This window comes from Lepisma saccharinum, chromosome 23 (genome assembly GCF_977018435.1).
Source record: "Lepisma saccharinum chromosome 23, izLepSacc3.1, whole genome shotgun sequence".
Taxonomy (NCBI): Eukaryota; Metazoa; Arthropoda; class Insecta; order Zygentoma; family Lepismatidae; genus Lepisma; species Lepisma saccharinum.
In genome coordinates, this window is record NC_139251.1 from 15,376,574 (window position 1) to 15,401,451 (window position 24,878).

The window sequence follows — 24,878 nt, forward strand, 5'->3', positions numbered from 1 at the left end:
TTTGTATTTACATTTTTTGTTGAGAGGTTCAAAATCTACATTACCTGATTTTCTAACATTTTCATCATATTCTGGCAAGTTTCCATTCTTCAGCTACTTATCTTGTTCTCACTTTCTTCAATTTCATGCACAGTACCAATATCATTGTGTTCTTTTGTAATAACACTGAAATATTGCAGAATGTTCCTTTTAATTTTAATCCAATATTCTAGAAAAGTAAAAAACTATCGGATGCTGGTATATTACACAAGGGGAAAAATTATAAGGCCACGGACAAACTAACTACAGAAACAAGTGACACTTCACAGCACACAACTGACAATGGCAAACTGGCATTAATGTGAAAGCATTCTTACGCTATAACCTTATCTTCCTGCTTCTGGGAAATCAACCCCTCTTCCCAGGTACGCATATTGCTTTGGTCATCAGGGACTATCAAACAAAAGATGAAACTGTCACCCTGAAATGCCTGACATCTACTGACTGACCACATTCAGGAGACAAATTTAGTACAAGGACTTTCTCTTTTCCTCTTCATCTATTGTTTACAATAATTAATGTAAGTGTATTAAATAAATTAAATAAATGTCCAATGTTGTAGCATGAACTGAGTTCCTGCACCAAACTGGTTTGCCGGAACAGAATTCCCATATGTTCCAGCTCACTTTTGAGTCATGTTACCACACTAAATGACTATTTGCATTTATAATAGTGCCACTGTATGAAACGGTCCCCAATTGCAGCACAGAATGGCTATTTTGACAAAATTCTGTTTCCCTGCTGGCTGCTTCGGGGAGGAGTATTTGAAAAGTTGCTGCTTGTTGCTCAAGGAGGGGACCATCAAAAGGTCTAATTGGCTGTTTGAATGCAAGTTCCTTCTTAGGTAAATGAACCAACAGAGGGTCAGTGCCATAAAGGCAGTCCCCACACAAGTTATAACGGTGGTGCAGCTATAGCACTTCCTTGTTGAAATTTTTAAATTGCTTTTGGTAGAAAATATGATTAAAACATATTTTAGTATTTAGGTGTTTCATAAATAATTGAGGGGTGACAAGAGTCAGGTTACATAGGTTAATGGCCACTACCGTTGCCAGATATAACATTTCTTGATTTTTACTTGTGGGTACATGTAATACCATCTTATGCTAAGAAAATTAAGAGCCAGGACCACCTCGAGAAATGATCACAGGCACCACCTTCCAAATCACGCTCTTCACTCTAGCTGACATTTTATGCAACTGGGAGCGTCGAATTGAAGCATACATTCAAGCAGATAGAACATGTACTCTAACCACTATACATCAATCGTGTGTTTGTTTGTAAGCACATATTTGTTGTACTATGTAACCTGACTTGCCTCATCCCGTAGAGCTAAATATCATAAAGCATAATGTCACAAAGTGAGATACACAAGTCCTGGACTCTGGTCATAGCAGAAGGAAACATTTTTAGAGGGTAGGTGAGAAGTCAACATACCAGTACTGAAACAAAAATTCTCAATCACAAGGAACTTTACTAATATTTGTATTATATCGTTAAAGTTACTTACCTAGGTATATTATGCATTATGGATGGAACGATATGAAATTTTCACTGCTACCGATAAAGTACCAGTATAAAATTTACCAATAATGATAACTGATTCTACTCAATGGTCCTTGATGAACCTGGATGGTTCATTGATGCCCTTAATAAATGTTACAAGATGACTGCAATCATGGGGGTCTGGAAGGGGCGGCAAGGAGAGGCCGTGACCTCTCCTGGAAAATGGAGGTGACCATAAACTTATATATTATATACATATATTTCATTAAAGTCACATTTAATTATTGGAAAGATGTTGCAGGAACATGATAACTTCAATCTGAAGAAGTGTTTTTTAAGGGGTGTAATACTATTATTGGGGGAAATATGCCTCGTTTGCGCCCCTGGAAAGTTACCTTGCTAGCCTCTCCCTGGAAAAAATCCTGCGGACATCCGTTCAAAAGAAGCTACATATTTAGACATTTACTTTAGAAAAAATGAGGCATGCAGACTATATGTTTACATCCAGAAAAAAATATAACAAAATCATAGAATAATACACTAAATTTTATAAGATATTTATAGAGATATTGGATCGGTAATTTTCCCAAAAAAGCAACACACTGATGTGCCTATATTGGCTGATGTCGATAGAGTATCAATTAATCTGTCCCCTCTCTGTTACACATCAAGTGGATCTGTATGGGCACTGAAATGCTCAAAACCCAATCTAACATGTCTTTGTGGGATAACAATAGCAAAGGCTGTTTACACAGTTCTGCGCAACTCATTGTTATTTGAAAGCAGTACACTGCCACTCTGCAGTCTGTCCTTTAACTGAACCAAGAGTGATTTTTCTCCCAGTCTAGCTAATGTAAAAAGAAGTAATGTCCCCCCTCCCCCGGTGCTTTGTACCATGCCATGAAGGTGTGCAGGGGGTGTGGATTTAGGGCCCCACAGTTTCTTGATCACTGCCAAAGATGGGGGTGATGTGATCAGCACCATGCCCCTGGCTGCCTTTACCCCTAGAGTGTCCTCCAGGTACCCACTTTATATGATGCTGGGAGTCGTTTGAATAGATGGGAAAAAAACCTGTTTGACCCTGCCGGAGATCAAACCCAGGTCTCTTGATGATAGTCAGACACCCTAATGACTGAGCTACCGTGGCTCATGCAATGATGCTTTTTGTGTTGGTAAGGTTTTCTTGAAACACAGCCATAAGGGTAATTGTTTAGCCTGTGCACTCTCAGGCTGTTCCATGTTCACACTTACATGTTTGTCCTCTATCTTGTTAACAAAGTGATTTACGTTACCTGTGACTTTAGCACATCACAAGGTAATAGTACACACTTGTCTGATAAGTATAATTTATATATATATATATATATATATATATATATATATATATATATATATATATATATATATATATATATATATGTCTGGGGTGTATTTTATTCTGAAAAATCAAAAGTCCCAGTTTGACATAAATGACCCCTTATATGTCCTCAAGTATACATGTTTATTAGAAAATAAATATTCATCCCAACACTTTAATATTGAAAATAATCGTAACTAATTTTCTTTTCCAGAAAATCTATCTTTGTATTCTTGAACACAGCAGGAGGGAACTTGATAACACAGAAAATGTATAAAATTTGGAAAAGTGGAAAAGAAAGACAAAGTGCTAAATGGCTTGATTTTCAGGGTATTTTACATCAAAGTTCCTTTAATGAGATGGGTAAGTTATATGCTATTTCATATTTAATTTCAAATTTGAGGTAAATTCAGATCTTTAAAGTATTAAAAATTAATGAAATTCAAGTGTAAATAATGTATTTATGATATATGTATACATATGTACAAAGTGACAAGTGACAGTGGTAATGAACACAAAGAGAGCAATTTCCTGAAGAAAAACCTTTCTGAATCATTGCAAAACAATGGCCATCAGATCCAAACAAGTGTGAGAAAAAAATTCCATTATGGTTTTGAACACCTGAAGGATAATTAAATAAGTGATTAAATTATCCTGGATGTGATTACATAATCCCTCGATGTAATCTCCTGCTGCTGCGAGAACATTGTTCCAAACCTCAGGCTGATGGTGTAAACCACTAAGTGCATCATTTTGTGATAGCATGTAAATGAAATATGGATGAAGCAATGCTGGTGATGACATCCTTGTAGTGGTTATTTCATTTTTGGAAACAAATCATAGTCATACAAAGTCATGTCTGGAGAGCAGTGGCAGTTTGTGGTGAACCAAAGTGGAGGGGCGATAGCTCACAAATTTGCTCTATTGATTTGCTTTATTTTACTTTGCCTTTTGTGCCACTTTTGGCTAATTTGTGAAGATGGGGATGAGTGATATGATGAAATTGATGAATGGGCACTCATAAACATCCATATCCAGGCCAGGATTTGAACCCGGGACCCCTGGCGTCATAGCGCGATGTGCTAATCACTCCGCCACAGGGGCCGACACAAATTTGCTCTACCAGTAATGTGAGTTTAGATGGTGAATTTCATATAACAGCTAATGTGATAAGAAATTGATACGTTCGTGTTTACCGAATATCATGTTTTACATGTTTACACATATTATAATAAATTAATATAATTATTTAACAGTAATGTGAAGAATATGGAAGAATAAATAGAATACTAACAGATTTAGTCGTTTAACAAAGGGGAAAATTCAGAAGAAGGGATATTAATTTTTACACAACTTGATGACAAATATTTACGTGCATTGATCATGAAAATTTCTAGTAAAAAAAGTTAAACAGAAAAAGTTTCCTGTCCAACATTACTAATTGATATGTGAAATAGGGCACCAAAATAAATATCTCACTGGAAAGGTGATATCTGCATTACCAGAAGCTCTAAAGTAAAAACTTCAAACTTACCAGAAATCTTCAGACATGCTTGTAACTGAAATTCATGCTTCTGTCCTTCAACGAAAAATTTGCGAGTGAACTCACGACCTCCCTTCTTTGACACTTGTTCTAGATTCAAATTCGGCCTAGGTTTTTTATGCTTATTTTTCCATCCAGACTTCTGGTAGAAAAACTTCGCACCAACAATTTCTCCACACTGTTCATCGCGACAAATGCACAACTACAGCACACAACTACCGAAAAAGCTTCACTTTTCCATGGAAAATGAAGAAACAAGTGTCAATACTATCGTCTTCCCATCCAGTCATTTTATTGCTTCGGGGTTGCAAGACAATTTTAGAAAATTTTAAGAAATTTGTAGTTCACAGGTTCCTGTAGCAGCTCTTGGTGAGTTTTGATGACGAGTTTCTAATTTATTTAACATCTGCCTTGAAAAGAAATTGGAGAACTTTGTCACATATCAGGATTTTTTTCAAACGTGCTAATCAAAACATGTAATTACATCTACATGATGTAGTCCACATCATTGTAATCCAAATGTACTTTTCACTAAACTCAGAAAAAATACAATGCATATACACGATTATTTTGCATGTAACAAGAATCTATAGCCGACTTCCGTGGGTAGTATACCACATTACAAAGCCAGGGCTTCTGGGTTCGAATCCCGGCATGGGTATGTGTGTTCTTTGTGAATGCCTATCCATCAATTTCATTATATCATCACTCATCCTCATCATTGTGATTACCGAAAAGTAACAGAAAGCGACGGTAAATAACAAAAATCAAGCAAGAGTCTGTACATTTTCAGTTACCGATATTTTCTTTCCTCATTGGAAATTGTGTTATTTATTGCTCTACTCTTATGTCATAAGTGAATAAGATTATGGAATACAGAATGATTTTTTTCAATGGTTGGTAATTTTCTTTCTTATGTTAACTTTATTGCTTCTGGCAACTCTTCATTGTTTACCGTTCTCCAGAGAGAGTGCCAGTTTCACCTAGGGATGGGGTGGGTTTCGGATGACAAACCCTCCATCCTCCAAGCCACAGAACCCGCGCATGTTATTCTCCCAGTTCCCTCGCCTCTTACCCCTCGCGACCATGCCTGAGAATGCTCTGCGTCTCGTAAAGTGGGAGGATGGCACCCCGCCACATTTCTCTCCAAGTTGTCTATTCCCCTGCATGGTGGTGTGCAAAGTTCGCAATTGTCACGGAATAATGAATACAGAACCGACTAACCAACAATCTATAAGCAATGGAATATTTGCAAGTCAGACAATGTAAAAGCTAATATATAAATGTTAATGTAATGTTTGTTCACTTGTGGTTACACACGGCAGTGCGGCGTCCGTATCGTCCTTATGAGCGGCGGGCCTTGCTGGGGAGTAAGGCGTGTGTTCTGGTACCTTCAACCCCACTTCTGTAGTAAGTTTTTCATTGCATGTGAGTAGTAGTTGTATTGATGATATTATAAACTCACTTATAGCGTACAAATGAAGAGGTTATTTGATTGAACAGCCCGTTTGGCTACACTTAAAACTATGACAAGATGCCCATATGCCCCAATTCTTCAAGTGTGATATGCTCTTAATTCCAAGAACCCTGAATTCTAGTGTAGAAATGAAGAACCCTAATAGACAGATTTGCCTACACTTAAAACTATGCCAAGTTCCTATATGATCTTATTGTTTACAGTGTGTTTTTCTGTCAAAATCCCAAGAATCTTGAATTCTGGTGTAGAAATGAAGAACCCCCCTCTGATTGATTCGGCCATGTGTACAAAGGCTGAATCTCTCAGTTTGTTGTCCATAAGCTTGTCAAAAATATGCCTCTTTTGATATTGTTTTGACTACACTTTAAACTAAACCAAAAATGCTCATTTTCTCTTGCTCTACAACTTACAGATCAATACAATAGAGGATTACTTGGACAAGGGCAGGCTGTTTCATGTTCTTTCTAATCTTTTGATCAGTTTTTTTTGCCCGGGGTAAGCAATTATTTAGCTCAGCAATATATCAAAAAGTTTTGATCGGGAAGTTTTGCTTGCATGCCTAGTGGCTTTATATGCCGGCACGCAAGAGATATAATCTACACAGCTAAAAGGGGGCATTAATGATAATTCTGTGTAATTCACTGAAAGGGCATAAAACTTCTATTAATATTTCTGTGTAACAGGGGGGGAAATTCTTAGTAAAAGAACATTGCCCTCTTGTTTGCTGTCATGCAAGCCTGAGTAAAATTCTAAAAGGCTCTGTTCTGTCAATATAAACACAAGTCAGACTTACAGAATATTCATTGCACAGTTCAAAGTCCAACTTTGAATTGTATTTAGCTGATATAGAGCTCATAGCTCCTGGGTTCTGAGACCCAGTAGAGTGTGGTGCATAGCCCCATGGTTTTTATTGCCTTGTAATCAAGAGGCTTCTGGGTTTGAGTCCTGATAAAATGTGAGGCCTCCCCTGATGGCAAAGTGTTAATATTGTTGCCTTGTAAACAAGAGCTCTGGGTTTGAGGCCTGATAAAATATGTAAGATTGAAATATATGTGGCAAAATAATATCTCCACACGTGAGATTTTGAGAATATTCTCCTAGTTGATGTACAACTGATAGTTCCCAGATCTGAAACCTGGTAAAGTGTGTTATACAACAGCATAATAGAGCAAAATTATTTTATATTGGGGATCACCAGAGCCTAGTTACTGCTGTTGTTTGGGTATAAAAGCACCAGCTCAGCCACTAATTGCTGTTATAATTGTTTTGGCATATTATCCATAGTTCTGTTTTTTTGGACCAGGAAATTTTATATAAATAAACAATAAAAATGCCAAATCAAAAATATTGCAATCAGTGTAATAAAAATATATCTAGTTCTAATTGGTCTAGGCACCGGCATATTTGTGACCCTAAGAAATGCAGAAAGGCCACAAAAATTTGTCCAAGATGCCATAAAATATTAAGCAAAGCATATTACAATAGGCATAAATGTACTTGTTATGTACAGTCATCAATATTGCCCTCACAACCATCTACATCTGGTCTGAAAAGGAAGCATGAAGCACCTGTTAATGCTAGAGCAGCAAAGCAGCCGCGCTATGCACCACCTATCCATAGCAGTTTTAATGGCCAACTTAGGGATTACCGGTTTGTATCAGAGCAAAAATGTGGTATTAAGAATTTTTTGAACAGTGTAAATCCTGATGTGCAGGCAATTCTAAATGCACAAAATGGCTCTTATAAGCTGTCCCTCAAATTGTTTACACAATATAAGAAACCAAATGGCACAAAATTTACACAGCCCCACATAACAGAAACTGTAGCTGTATATTCAAATGCAAATTCAGACAAAATAATAAGCAGTTTGATAGATCAATTGAATATTAAACACTCTGAATTTGCAGCAAAAGAGTCTGGATGGAGCCTATGCGGATCTCCACACAAGCTCTATGTTAATATTTCTGAATTCAGCCCATTACAAGGATCTACATATTTGCCATTACCTGCCAATATTAAAAACAAACAAGCCGTGGTTAATATAAAAAATAATGATGAAAAATGCCTTTTGTGGTGTATTTTAGCTGCTTTGTTTCCAGTTTTAAGGAATCCTGAGAGAATAACTTATTATAAACAATATGAACACAATTTCGATGAAGCAATGAAGGGCTTAGAATATCCAATGTCTGTTCAGAATATTGATAAATTTGAAAAAAAGGCCAGGGATATCAATGGTAAACAATTATCTATTAATGTATTTATTTGTTCCACTGGTCGTGGCAATTGCTTGATAGCACCTCTCAGAATCAGTACACTTGATAATGATTCTGCTGTTCCGATTGATCTGCTCTTAATTGAAGGGGATGATACACACCATTACACTTTGATACACAGTCTTGAAGCTTTAGTAAGAAAACAACTAGACAAATTTAATAGAATATTTAAGTTGTGCAGAAGATGTTTAACTGTATTTGATGGTCAAAAAATGGTGAATGGGGTTCGGGAAGTGAATTCAGAAATTGCTAAAAACAAGTTAATTGAGCATCTGAAATACTGTGGCAACCATAAACCTGTTCATATGGTGATGCCAATGCCAAGTGAAAATTGCAAATTCAAAAAGTTTGAAGCCTTGTTGGAACACCCAGCATATATAGTCTGTGATTTTGAATCAAATCTCAAACCTCTTGCATTCTGTAGCCCAGACCCTGAGGAATCTTCAATTACATCATATCAATTACATGAACCTTCTAGTTTTTATTATGTGATTGTACAGGATGGTGTTGTTAGTAAAGAATATTTATACATGGGACCAGATGCCATCAAAAAATTTGCACATAGAATAGAAAATGAGTGCCATAACATAGCATCTAATATCTTATTAAAATCAAAACCTATGATGCCTTTAACAGAGAAACAGATTGAAGATTTCAACAATGCAGAAAAATGCCCGGTATGTGATTCTGAATTTTCAGATACAAATATCAAGGTGAAACACCATTCTCATACAGATGGTAAATTCTTAATGGCCCTGTGTAATAGCTGTAATATTAAGATCCAGAGACAAAAATTTGTCCCCATATTTTGCCATGGTGCATCCAATTATGATTTTCATCATTTGATCAGGTACGAGGGGTTTGACAAGCAGAATTTAAATATTTTAGCAGAAAATGATGAGAAATATATTGCCATTAGCAAAATAATTAAAGTTAATGGTGTTCCTATTCACTTAAGATTTCTTGATTCCTACAGAATTCTGTCTGCTAGCCTGGCTACACTGGCCACTCAATTATCTGATGATCAATTCAAAATCACATGTGCCTTGTTTCCAAATCAGGACCTGAAATTAATTAGGCGGAAGGGTGTATATCCATATGACTATGTTACAGGTTTTTCTAAATTTGATGAGTGTGCTCTGCCACCACAACAAGAGTTTTACAGCAAAATCAGAGGATCTGGAATCACTGATGATGATTATCACCATGCCCAATTGATATGGAACAATTTAAAATGCAAGTCATTTGGTGATTATCACAAGGCATATTTGAAACTTGATGTGACCCTCTTAGCTGATATACTGCAGGCATTCAGAAAATCTTCCATGCAAAATTATAAGCTGGATCCAATGTATTTTTACAGTGCGCCAGGCCTAGCATGGTCTGCAATGTTTTTGAACACTAAAATGCAATTGGATCTGATCCAAGATCAAGATATGTATCTGTTTATGGAGCAATGTATAAGAGGAGGAATGGTGCAATGCTCTCAGAGATATGCCAGAGCAAATAACAAATATAATCCTGATTATGATCCAGCACTGCCATCAAATTATATACTGTATGTAGATGCCAACAGCCTCTATGGTTATGCTATGATGGATAAACTGCCATATGCAGGGCTTGAGTGGGTTGAAGATTTCAATATTGAAGATCTTAAGGATTTTGATGACAGTGACTATGGCCTCTTCTTAGAGGTTGATCTGACAATTCCAGATAATTTACACAACACATTTTCTGATCTGCCCCCAATTCCTGAGGTTAAGTGCTCACCTGGCTCTAAACAAAAGAAATTGATGATGACTCTGGAGCGAAAACAGGATTATGTCATATATTACAAAAACCTCCAGTTCCTGATGAATCATGGTGTTCAAGTGAGCAAAGTTGGCAAAGTTTTGAGGTTCAGGCACTCAAGATGGTTGAAGCCATATATTGATACAAACACAGAGCTTCGAACATCTGCAATGAGCCAATTTGATAAGGCCTTGTTTAAATTGATGGTCAATTCTGTGTATGGCAAAACCATAGAAAATGTCAGAAAACATACTGATGTTAAATTAATTACTGACCCCAGCCGGAGCAAAAAATTGATTGCAAAGCCTAATTTCAATTATAGAAGAATTTATGATGAAAATATGGCACTTTTTAATATGAAAAAAACAAAGATTAAGTTTGATAAGCCTATTTATGTAGGGGCTGTGATATTGGAATTGGCCAAATTACACATGTTAAAATTGTATTATGATGTGTTGAAGCCTTTTTATAAGGATCGTGTAAAACTGATGTACATGGACACAGATAGTTTTGTTCTTGATATTCAGACAGAAGATGTTTATCAAGATATGTCCCAGCGTGAATTGTTTAAATACTTTGATACCAGTGAACATTCAAAAATTCAACACCACAACAAAAAGGTGCCTGGCAAGTTAAAAGATGAGACACTTGGTGATGTTATTGTGGCATTTGCTGGGTTAAGGGCCAAGATGTACAGTTTTGAAACATGTAGTGGTGTTGTTGCCAAAAAAGCCCAGGGCATTGGCAGAGTGACTGTAGACAAAGAGCTTGAATTTGAAGATTACAAAAATTGCCTCAAATCATGTAGCACAATCAGAACATCAGAATCCAGAATTCAGAGTGTGGATCACTTGTTGACTAGCAATATTGTAAGAAAAGTGGCTCTGGACCCACATGATGATAAGAGATGTATTTTGTCATGTGGCATACATACTCTACCATGGGGTCATTGTGACTTGAGAAGTGGTAATCAATGCCCAATTACAGAGCATGATTTGAAATAAATAAACATGCCTATGAACTTATTTGTGTTCAAAAAACAGGCTGTTATGGACCTGCCAACACCACAACCCTCTTCTGATATAATATCTAAACTAAGTGCTTTGTTGATTATTCATCTGAAGAGCATACTTACAGATGTTGATGATGAAACAGGTAAAACATTGTACATATTTAACAATAATTTAAATCATTACCAATTACCTGTAGGTGGTCAATTACAATTTATTACAACCCCTGAGGGTGATGTCAAGGTTTCAATAGGGAAAAATATCTATAGAATTAAGCACTCAAACATGATTTCTGGCACTGTATATACTGTTTCTGCTGGTGACTGCTTATATATTGAGGTCCCGGGATCCTATGACAAGCTTATACCTTTTTTTATAGAATTAAGAATCAGGTATTCAATAATAAATAACCACTAAATCAAAATGCCTAATGATATATTTGGCCATACAAGACATGAAGATCACAGTGACGAGATTCTGATGCTTGATGTCAGAGTCAAAAAATTAAGAAGTGATTTACAAGCTTTACAAACCACACTCAATGCCAGTCTTTAACTAGAAATTACAAATTTACAATCACAATGCATGGACCCTCTTCTTAAAATTGATTCAGAACTCAAATTGCTGCTTCAGAAATATACTGATTTGGCCACATTGGATAATTTTCAAAGTTTAGAAGAAGCTGTAGCAGCTCTTCAAGCCAAATTTAAGACCCAGGCCACCAACTCTGAGCAATTGAAACAACAATTGGAAGAGCAGATAAATAATGTCCAGACACAGCTCCAAACAATTGTCAAAAGCATAAAATCACAAGAAGATTTTGATCTAGTGATTTCCACTCTAAAGGAACAGATTCAATCACTACAGATACCAAATCTGGGTCCTCTGAACAATGCCATAGCCGAGGTTAAAGAAAAAATTGAGACACTTGAAAATTTTATGAACAATTTGCCATCTTCTGATGCTTTGAATGCAATAACTCGGAGTGTTGCCAACATCAAGCTGCAACTTGAAACATATGAAGATTTTGGAAAAATTCAAAGTACCATAACCCATCTTGAGGGTACAATAGCAGCAGTGCAAAGTGATTTGACAAATGTACAAGAATCTCTAGAATCCCGCTTGCCTGGTATTGTAGACACTCTTGTCAGTGTCCAGCAACAGATCACAAAGCTTGAAAACCTCAACACTGAATCTGAGCTATCTCATTTTCATCACTTGATCGATGATATCCAAACAAATCTTGAAATTTTACAACAATCAACACCCACTCAGGCAGATATAGCCCTGCTCCAAAATGCTATGCAAAATGTGGCTGATGCTTCTGAATTAAATGATGTGAAATTGGCACTTGAATCTTTGCAGAATACTGTATCAAATCTGCCTACATCACAGGAACTTAAAAATATTAAGAGAGCTGTGAATCGCATATTGAAATCAGAAGATATCAAGAATATCCAGACAGAGATCAAACAACTTACTCAGACAGTGGCCACTCTACCAACTAATCAACATATTAATGAACTGCATGCCCTGTTTGAGGATATCAGAAGACAGGTCCATGATCTTACTGCTCAAAATTCAAAATTGGCAGTTGTTGAAAATTTACAGCAAATTGTAGCTAATATCAAGCAACAGCTAGGAAGCATGGAATCCAACCAAGCAAATGATCTGTCTGTTTTTGCCACCCAGCTACAAGAGATTGTGCAACAATACAAGAAACTTGTTGTGGACATAAAGATCAAGCCAGGCCATGATGATGTTGTTAGTACTATCAATGAGCACCTTGAATCTGTAACAAGTAGATTGCTTACAGCAGAAAAAGAAATAACAGGCATAATCGAGAATCCTAAACATACAGTAATTCTTGAATTGTACAGCATCCCCAACAAAGAATATGATTCACCATTTACACCAGGTGGCAAAATATATATGCTGTCCCCTGCACAATTTTATTACCAGTTTTTTGTTGGGGGCACACTTAGACCAATCAAGATCAAATATTGGCTTCAACCACAGGCACACCACTACCCTACCTTATCAATAACAAATGCTGATAACAAAGCAAAAATCACCAGTGTAGAGTTAGAGGATTTTACAGATCCCAATACATTAGAAACATCTTATGCTGAAGATGATGGCTCTCTGGAATTTAATATACAAATAGGAGACAAACTCTATTTAGAAAATCCTGTAGTATCAGCTGCTGAACACCCTATAGTTGCAATATTCTTGTTTACATATTATGTCTAGACAAATTATTGTTGATGAATTACACAGACAAGCCAGACATAATTATAAGAGACTGCCAGTAGTTACAAAATGCATAGATGATTTATGGCAGAGCGACTTGGTGGAAATAGCAAGTGGACACCTGAAAAATTTAGACAAAATTAACAAGGGCTACAAGTATCTACTTACTGTCATAGATACATTTTCAAAATTTGCCTGGGCTGTGCCACTCAAATCCAAGACTGGAAAATGTGTTACAGAAGCCTTCAGGACAATCATCAATCAGAGTGGAAGATCACCGTGCTATTTGCAAACAGATAATGGCAAAGAATTTTATAATTCTGTGTTCCAACAATTTATTAAAAGCCAGTCAATACAACGTTACTCGAGTTACAGTGATCTCAAGGCCTCAATTGTAGAGAGATTCAACAAAACCCTAAAAAATCATATGTATAAACAATTTACACTTCAAGGTAATTATAAATGGATTAATATTCTTCCAGAACTTCTACAAAAATATAACAACTCGGTCCATTCCACAATCAACATGAAACCCTCTGAAGTAACTTCATCTGATGAGCAAAAATTGATCAGCACTGTTTATTATCCTAGATACCAGCCAACAACAAGAAAAGCCAAATACAAGGTTGGTGATCAAGTAAGAATCAGCAAATATAAGCACTTATTCAAAAGAGGCTTTACAAGAAACTGGAGCACTGAATTATTTACAGTGGTTCAAGTTAAACCTGGGACCCTTAACACATATATAATAAAAGATCACCGAGGAGAAATTCTCAAAGGCCGATTCTATGAAGAAGAACTCAGCAAAACTAAACAGCCTGACACATATCTCATAGAAAAAATCATCCGCAGAAAAGGCAACAAGTTACTTGTCAAATGGCTAGGACTCCCAGAACACAGCTGGATCGATGCAGACAAAGTGATACTACGAGCACCTGGGATGTTATAAAGAGGCTGCCAGAACCTGAACAGCAGATTAAGAGAAATGGCAAGTTGCTGCCTGATAATATTAGATGTCTTATTGTTGGGCCATCGGCTTGTGGTAAAACTACACTAATCATTGATAATTTTTTATTGGCACCCAACTGGTTAGACTGGAAAAACAGACACTTGTATGTCTTCTCTAAGAGCTTAGAACAATTAAAATATCAGCAGTTGATGAAGCTATATGATGGATTGGATATTGCCACTTTTGAATCAGATGTTAAGCCACTCCATGAATGTCTTGGTAACTCTGTTGTTGTGTTTGATGACATTATACTGGATAATCAAAACAAGGTTAGAAATTTCTTTACACAGGGGCGGCACAAAAACATTGATTGCTTCTACCTGGCACAGACATTTTCTAAAATACCCAAGCAGCTGATCCAAGACAACAGCAATTTTATATGTGTGTTTCATCAAGACCATACCAACCTCAAACATATACATGATGAATATGTAGGTGGGGACCTGAGCTACAATGATTTTTCTAAGATTTGCAGCAGGTGCTGGAATCAGGACAGCTATGGGTTTGTCACAATTGATATGACAAGAAAACCCAATAGTGGCAAATACAGAAATAAAATCAACAATTTTCTAGACATTGAAACATATATAAATAAACATGAAAAGGCCAATCATTGATGATCTTAAATTAGGAGATTATCTTGTAAAAAGATTTAAAGGATGGAAATCAGAGAACCGAGGTTTTTATGAGCAACACAAGTGCACAGAACACCCTATTATTGATGCTATTAGTGAATTAGGTAAAAATATCAAAACTGTTACAGAGCAAAATCAAAATTTAATCACAGAGCTTGTACCTGTAGCTGCAAGAAACATATTAGATTATCCAATCACCCCACTTTCTAGTATTCATACACCTAGTCCTGTTGGTCCTCGAAGAATTGAAGCTGCTCAGGATCCTATTGAATTGGGTCTTCTTGCTCAAAAATATTTAAGCACACCTAAAGACAACAAAGATGAGATCTTTGGCTTATATGCTGACACAGAGCGTGATGGTAGCATCATACATAGAATTGGCAATTTCAGAGTAACATTTATGGGAGATGATATAATTGTATATTCAGAATCTCATCTTGGAGAAAAAGGTGCTTTTGTTAAATATCCTGGAACACCTGGATTGTGGGAACTGATGACTAGGAAGAGACCTGGCAGCTATACAGATCAAGATTATGAGTATTACAAAGAAATATTAATAAAATCAGATGCTCTATACCAGAACAATGATCCCACACAAAAAAGAGTCAAGTCTAGCAGTGGAGCAAAATACAACAATTTAATCAAGCCCATATGGTCACAGATCAAGACAGGTAGTGGGATCAAACAATACAACGCCCTGCCTAAAGAATTTGTGTGGGTTGATGATGTCAGGAAACTTGTAGATAGGTTGTTGGTGATAGCTGGGGAGGAAAATGCTGGCAACCACAATTTTTACAATGAAAAGGTTGGAATTATGGACATGATAAGCACAAAATTGTCTAATTTTATAGTGAATGACACTAAGGGGATTGGATATCTTATAAAAATTATTAATACTCTACCACCTAAATTTTGGAATATCTCTGAGGGTCGGGGGTTGGTTAATGACATTATAAACAAGCTGCCATTTGAACTACACATTCCAGGCTATCAGTATTGTGGTCCAGGCACAAAATTGGACCATAGATTAAACAGAGGTGATCCTGGTGTTAATCCCCTAGATGCTGCTTGCAGAGACCATGACATAGCATACAACACACATTCTGATCTTGACAAGAGACATGTTGCAGACAAGAAATTAGAAGAGGCTGCATTTGGTAGATTTGTAAGCAAAGATGCTTCTTTAAATGAAAAAAATAGCAGCATTGGGGACAACCATAGCTATGAACACCAAACAAAAACTGGGGTGGGGGCTGTGAATATGTATATAATAAACCTAGGATGAAGGCCAAGGGTGTTATGTATCAGATACCTTATGCAGGTCTTAAATCTCTTAAAACTATTGATAGTCTTTTAACCAAAAAGCAGTGCAAGAAAAAAAATTCTTGTCTTGCCAAGGGCCATGGTATGAAATTGTTACTTAGTACCCCCCAATTAAAAAAAATTACAGCAATCTAGAAAAAAATCACATGTGGGTGGATTTATATTTACTATCCCGGCCATCTTAGCAGCACTTGGGGCTGTGGGGAGCTTGGCTGGGGGATCAGCTGCCATAGCAAAAACAGTAATAGATGCCAAAAAGAATAAGGCAGAATTAGATGAGCAGAGGCGCCATAACCTGGCCATGGAGAAACAAGGCAAAGGTGTTAAGAGAGCCATGAATAAGTTTTAAAAAAACAAGAGCCGCTTACAAACCAAGATATTGAAGCTTTAATCAAGCCACTGGGCATCAAAAATTTTAGAGGTGTGTACATGTCTGATTCTTTACCAGAACAACCACTCAACAAAGAGTGTGGCATAGTTAATTTGGATAAGTACAAAACTCAGGGCACTCACTGGATCTGTTATCTTAAATATTTAAAAAATGAGGCATTTGTGTTTGATTCATTTGGAGGTGTTCCACCTGAAAATTTAGTAAAATATCTAAAATCACCTAATTTTTATGCAATAATGCCCGTGTTCAAAATTTCAAAGATGTTAATTGTGGACATCTGTGTTTATCTGTTCTTAGATATATATGTCTCAAATAAATAAACCATCAATTGAAGATTTTCAAAAAGCCTTGTGGTATTTAAAACATCATGGGGGTATTCTATCTCACCAGCCAAAATTCAATATTGAAACTCAAATTACATGATGACATAGTGTATCCCAAAACAATAGCTCTCAGAGCATTTTATGGCATGTACTTGATCCCTAATATTACACACCACAACAATACAATTGCAGTAGGTGATCAAAACATTGTCATCACTCCAGGGCAGTATAATCTGTCTACTCTAAATGCTCAGTTACCCAGAGGTGTAGTGTTAAGTCAAAATTCTGTCACTCACAGAGTAGAGATTGTATCTGCTACAGAAACAGTGGATCTGGATACTATAGGAGAGCTGTTAGGCTTTGAGAACAACACAAAACTTGAACCAGCCATCAAACACACTGCTATTAATATACCTAAATTCTTAGCCATAGAGACTCTGAATATTCACTGTAATGTGGCCGAGGGTATGATCACCAAATCAAATGGCATAGGCACTCACAAACAAACTGGCATCATTGCAACATTCAAACCTAACTCTGAATTTATGGAGCCAATCATCTACAATCCATCACCAACATTATATTTTCCTGTGTGTCATAACAGAATAGACTACATTGAATTGATGGTCACTAATGAAAAAGAAGAATTAGTTGATTTTGCTGGAGCCACAACAACTGCAATCATAGAGATTAATATTTAAATAAAAATACATACAAAAAAAATGGAAAATATTGAGAGTTATGGGCTACAATCATTCCCCCCAAACAGGAGGACATTTGCAAATTTAAATCAACCCAACACAGAGATTGAGGTTGATCTTGATGTAGGGGATGGCTTTATACACCCCCACAGAGCAGTTCTATACATCAAATTTGATGTTGTAAAGCTCGATGGTACAGATTATCCGGCAAATTCAAATATAAGATTGGTGGACAATTTTGTGCCACATCTGTTCTCTGAAATTGAGATCAGAAAACATGGTGTTGTTATAAACAGAGTGGATTATCCTGGCATTACCTCCACAGCTTTGGCCACATTAAATTATCCAAAACCGAGGCTTCTTACTACAAAATAGGTGGATTTGAGGCTGGTGATAAGATATTAACTAAAAGCCACACAGTGCTGTTCCCCATGCGCCTGTTGCCAGGATTCTTCTCAGATTACAAAGATATTATGTGGAAGGGTGGTTTAAGAATTACATTTAGAAGAGCTGCCAATGATAATAATGCTTTGATGAGGTACAGTACATTAAACTCTACAGGGGAAGCTCTGCCTAATACCCTACCTGATGAAGGCAAATGCATTATTCAGACTATGGAGCTAAGAATCCCGGTTGTTGAATATGAGGCCAGTTATGCTCTTAAATACAAAGCAGATATCCTAAAAAATCCACAAATTCCTTTACAATTTTATACATATCAATGTGTACAGAAGCCTGCCACTGGTACCTATTATGAGTTTGATGCTACACATTCATTCTCCAGTATACAATATGACATGCCAGATTTTGTGGTGGTACTGTTTCAGACTGGAAGAAACAATAATCAGGAAAAAATTCAAGTAAATTTGATAACTGCAACATCAAAAACATATATCTTAAAAATGGCAGAAATGAGGTGTTCCCCAGAGAAAATTATAATTTAGACATGTCCAAGGATGATTTTCTTAAATTATATGAGGCATTTACAGCATACAAAAGGGTCACTACTGGCAATACTGACATGTATTACACACCAGATGAATTCAAAGCACAGAGACCCATGTTTGTCATCAACACTTCAAAAAGGAAACAAGTTGTGGTTAATGACAGGACAAACATTAAAATTATCTGTGAATTCCACGATACACTCCCTGCAGACACCATATGTAGTGTTATTCTTATAGGTGAAAAATCATATGTTTATGATGTAAGAAATGAGAGAGTCACAGAGCAATTCTAGAAGTCCTCCTCAAACCCAGAGCTCTTGTTTACAAGGCAGCAATATTAACACTTTGCCATCAGGGGAGGACTCAAACCCAGAGTTCTTGTTTACAAGGCAATAATACCAACACTTTGACTTCAGCGAGGCCCACACACTCAACCAGGTTTCAAACCTGGGGGCCTCTTGATTATAAAGCATATAAGCCATGGAACTATGTCCACATTCTATTGAGCATCAGAACCCAGTAGCTATGAGCTCTATATCAACTAAATACAGTCAAAATTGGATTTTGATCTGTGCAATGAATATTCCGTAAGTCTGACTTGTGTTTATATTAACAGAACAGAGCCTTTTAGAATTTTACTCAGGCTTGCATGACAGCAAACAAGAGGGCAATGTTCTTTTACTAAGAATTTCCCCCCCTGTTACACAGAAATATTAATAGAAGTTTTATGCCCTTTCAGTGAATTACACAGAATTATCATTAATGCCCCCTTTTAGCTGTGTAGATTATATCTCTTGCGTGCCGGCATATAAAGCCACTAGGCATGCAAGCAAAACTTCCCGATCAAAACTTTTTGATATATTGCTGAGCTAAATAATTGCTTACCCCGGGCAAAAAAAAACTGATCAAAAGATTAGAAAGAACATGAAACAGCCTGCCCTTGTCCAAGTAATCCTCTATTGTATTGATCTGTAAGTTGTAGAGCAAGAGAAAATGAACATTTTTGGTTTAGTTTAAAGTGTAGTCAAAACAATATCAAAAGAGGCATATTTTTGACAAGCTTATGGACAACAAACTGAGAGATTCAGCCTTTGTACACATGGCCGAATCAATCTGAGGGGGGTTCTTCATTTCTACACTAGAATTCAAGATTCTTGGGATTTTGACAGAAAAACACACTGTAAACAATAAGATCATATAGGAACTTGGCATAGTTTTAAGTGTAGGCAAATCTGTCTATTAGGGTTCTTCATTTCTACACTAGAATTCAGGGTTCTTGGGATTAAGAGCATATCACACTTGAAGAATTGGGGCATATGGGCATCTTGTCATAGTTTTAAGTGTAGCCAAATCGGGCTGTTCAATCAAATAACCTCTTCATTTGTACGCTATAAGTGAGTTTATAATATCATCAATACAACTACTCATGTGCCACCTGGCATTGTTGTGGAGGTCAATGGGTAATGATTTTCGAGATTACAGATGTGGTCACTTTCGCCTAATAGAAGGGTGTAGATGATGTTCCAGGTAATGAGTGCAGGAGGCAGCATTAACTTTGCATAATAATAACCCCTTGGTAGCCAGTATTATCATCACCTTCATAATCAAGTGCTCCTGTTTCAATTTCCTTGGGCATGGTGATGACACCATTCATTTGATTACCTTTTCAATTTAGGTTCATAGGATCTAGCCCACTTTCACCCCTTGCAATAATGTGACAAAGGAATGCTTCACCTTCTTTTTCATAATGGTTCAGGTGAATCTGCACATTTCCATCTGTCCTACTTCTGCACCTCAGTAAGGTGACGTGATACCAATTTCACTGATACTTTACACATGTCCAGGTTCTTTGTTAACATATGTACACATACCTGATCGTGAAGTGTTCAATGCAGCTCCTGTTTCTTTACATGTCCACCAGCAGTCATTTTCCATCAACATGCAAAGCTCATGCAAGTGTTGTTGATCTGTTGCGATATGAGAGTGCCCACTGCCTAGTTGGCAGCTGATTCATGACCACCGTGAAATGCCCTTGCCCATCTGGCCAAGAGCTGAGTCAAAACAAGCTTCCTGAAATATCTGGTGAATTTTCAATATGTTTTGTCCACGTGCATCCTGAAATTTTATGAATATTTGCTGTTCTTGACACGTAAATATTGTTAGAGTGAGTGGTCAATAACACACACCACACTTCAATTGCTTCTAATTCATTAACACAGAGTAATAATCTGCAACCTACATATTCAGATAACTCTCAAGAACACAACTCGTTCATCATTTGTCATGCGACCACTAGACCAATAGTGTTGCCAATTCAAGAGAAATGGCCCTCACATATAATGTTGGCCCAGCAGGGCTAAATAGCAAATGAGAAGGAAACCGGAAACATTCACCAGACACTGAAAAAAACTTTGAATTTTTGCAGTCACAGGCTGCATCTTCAGTTGTAATAAAATATGGCAGAAACAGGAAGTGAGTGAGTGTTCAAGTTGCAAAGTTGTCAGGTCCAAAGCAGATATACTGTTTGTATGGAAAAACATGGTTTGCTGTGCACACTTGGACCTCCTCGGTTGCACAGTGATAATGTTGTTGCATTGTAATCAAGGGTTCCTGGATTTGATACCAAGTCGAGCTCCATAGTGGTTCAGATTTTACTTTAAACTGTAGTCTAGTCCTGATTAGCCTATCTGTACATAAAGTGAACTTAAAACAGAAACTCAAATCTATTCATGCTTGTCGAAAATTGTGAGTGGCAGGGTGTGGTGTGTGTGATGGGAGAGTATTGAGTATTGGGAATGAGATGAGGAATGGAAATGGGATTTCATTCGGAAAGTTACTGAGTGGCCTTATTCATGCCAAGGGGCATGTTGCGAGTTGAGAGGTTGGAAGGGGATCATTTGTAAACACTAGAGAATGGGGAGGAGGGAACATAAGGTATTGTTACAACAACTTTACCTTTGAGGATAGACATTACCTCCAGATCCGCAGCACAAGAATAACCTATCCTATGCAAACCTCTTTATGGGCCAACTCAAACAAGAGTAACTGAATACCCAACCCTTGAAACCACTCTTCTGGCTTTCTTTCATTTACAATATGTTCATGCTCTTGACACACAGGGAACCATCCCTATCCATTTCGGCATTCTTCCACATCAAATCCACCAACCACATGCAGTACTTACAATCCCATTCTCCCTGGACCTCAGAGGACAATGCCTCAACACCTCACCCACTCCCAACAGAAGTGTGACTTCCACCTACACCAAGCCTTGGTCAAAGTGATCCCATCATCAGAAACATCTCTCCATACAAGCCCACAGTTGTTTTCAAATCCTCACCTCGTCCACAACTCCAAAACATCCTGGTTCACAATACCCTTAATCCTACAATCAATACCCTGCTCACAAATGCAACTGCCCCCAAGGTGCAAAACATACCCCATTTTCATAACTTCCCATGCCTTCCAAATTTACCCTCACCCAAAAGGTTCCTACCACACCTCAAACTTCATCTATAGCTGTACCTTCAGCATCTGTGGTGGCTTTTACTTGGGAGAAACATCCACAGCCCTCAACCCCAGGATAACAATCACCCAAACCTGGGCTTCACTGGTAACTACAATATCCCTTTCAATGACAGCTTCGGGGTAGCAATCATCCACCTCTTACATCAGTTTGCCAACACCTCTGCACAGAAAAGATCATAGAGGGTGTACATATGAGCCTGAGTGCAAGCAAACACCCTGGCCTGAATAAGGCCATTTACTAACTTTCCGAACCAAACCCCATCTCCATCGTTTATCCCGATTCCTAACCCTCCCCTTCTCTTCACACTCCTCCCCCCACTACAGCTTACCAATCACAAATTTTGACAAGCCTGAGGAGAGAACCACAGTTTTATGTACCAACTGTATCTCCACTCTGGACCTGCCAACCTTGCAGGTTGAACACTCAATTCCACCTCTACATTTTTCTACAATTGTAGATGTTCTCCAGAAAATTTAAACTTTTACAGTGTCTGTGCATGTAGCACTCTTATGTTTGATGTGAGACATCCTGGGTATCAGTGTAAAAGTTTATTGCGCTTTAGCTCTCAGGCGGAGAGCCTGGATTCTTACTGATCACTGTTGGTACTTATAAATCGTCGAAAAACGTGTCTTGGATAAAAGGGATAAATGGTTCTTGTTGGAATAGGGAGTCTCCAGGTTGATGCATATCAACGTTGATAGTTTTGATCATATTTTCTCTAATTTTCCTGACTATGACGGGAGTAGATTGAAGAGAGCAAGTTTGAGTCTTAACAGCTACACTTAAATGATTGTGAGTTTGACAGGCCACAGTAGAGGTATCCAAATTAATGGATTTCCATTGGCAAATTTTTGTTAGGTATACCTGCCTCGTCATATAAAGGTTCTGTAAAAGGAAATGGGGGACCTAAATTTTTATAAATAACTGGCTGTGTTACACCACTGCCACAAGATTGATTATTTAATGGGATGGTATTAATAAATTGTATACGAGACTGCATTCTTCTTGTCGCCATAGTGCTGGAACATATTCTGACAGACTTCCATGAATTTGTGTAGATTTTCCGAATGGGAGGGAGGGAAAATGAATGCAGGGATGGTGGTAGAGTAAAGGTATAAGATACATTCCACACCCTCAGTCAGAGTAAATATTTGATAATATAGCACAAAATAAATGTCATTAGGCAAATGTAAACATCTCCAAAATTATGATATACGTAGAATACAAAATATAACTAAGTAACTAAAGATGGCTCCAAGTTCAATCTGTCACCATATAAACTAGTATAAGGATGAAACAATAAGTAAATAATATCCTGGAGATGATATATATAATAAACAAATCATGTTGCCCTTGGCATCCATCACATCGTCGATCCAAACAATGCATTAAATAGTACATATCAGAAAAGCCGTGGTATTGGATAAAATACCAGCGGAAAATTAAAGAACCCAAACAATGTCAGTCAAAATACGAGGGTGAGTCAAATGAAACGCTTAAAAGTGCTGTAAAAAAATATGTGTTCAGTGGAAGTGAAACAAATGGTTATCATTTTTTTACATAATCCCCTCCATGTTGAATGCAAGTTTCCCATCATTTACCAAGTGCTTGTATGCCCCAGAAACCCCGGGAAAAAAGTATTTTGTTTGTTTGCACTGTCTCTTTGACCTCGTCATCAGAACGGAACTTCTGTCCTCCTAGGGCCTCTTTAAGTGGTCCAAACAAGTGGTAATCACTTGGGGCCAACACTCATAATGCAAGTCGTTAATTGTCACAACAGTCATTCGGGCAGTATGTGGCTTAGCATTATCATGCTGCAAAATGACACCTGACGACAGCAGTCCCCATTACTTTGACCTTATTGTAGGTTTCAGATTGTTCTTCATGAGATCACAATATGAAGCACTAGTTACTCTGTGTCCCCTAGGCATGTAGTGCTCCAGAACACTGCCGTTTTGGTCCCAGAAAAGGGTCAGCATGACCTTACCGGCAAATGCATGTGAACGAAACTTTTTGGGTTTAGGGGAAGATGAATGGCACCATTCCATGCTTGTTGTCCTTGTAATAATGGACCCATGTTTAATCTCCAGTTACAAGTCTCTTAAAAAAGTCATTATCCTCTTGTTTGGAGCATTGCAAAAGTTCCTCACACGCATCAACATGTCGCATTTTCAGCTCGTCTGTCAGATGACGTGGTACCCACCTGGCCGACACTTTACCAAACAGGTGCACGTCATGAATGATGTTATGTGCTGAACCATGACTAATACCTATTCATTCATTCATTATTTTCTGCCTAATTGGCAGGTATTTCACTGCAACCTCCAGCTTTTCCTATTCTCTGCCTTACACTTCGTAATAGTATACAACCCAGTTAATTTAATATTTATTTATTTATTTAATTGTAGTTGTCTCCAACAGAGAAAGCTTCTCCAATTATGGGAGACTTGCATACAGTTTAAATATACATACATAATTAATAATATATAAAAACACACATACACACAAATAAAGAGATATTTCACACAAATAGATATTTACAAGACAAAACAATACAAAGCCATACCTACACTCATAGTAAATGGTAACAATATACCTCACCCATGATATATATACATGTTTAGAAATCCCTAAATATCTGCACTTACAAGACAATAATTTCTATAATTTCTTGTGCAAACCATAATGATTGAAATTTTGTCTTGCAAACATTCAGGGAATACAAAACAATACAAAGCCCTACATACACTCATAGTAAATGATAACAAATA

The 24,878-nt window shown here is 37.2% G+C and overlaps 1 protein-coding gene across 1 annotated transcript in view; it reads left to right on the forward strand.

Moving 5' to 3' along the window:
- Window positions 1–24,878, forward strand: part of LOC146005433 (torsin-1A-like) — a 108,370-nt gene that overhangs the window by 55,795 nt on the left and 27,697 nt on the right. The window contains exon 6 of the mRNA XM_083144677.1: window positions 3,117–3,265. Within this exon, the coding sequence (XP_083000803.1) occupies window positions 3,117–3,265 (149 nt within the window). The remainder of the gene's footprint in view (window positions 1–3,116; window positions 3,266–24,878) is intronic.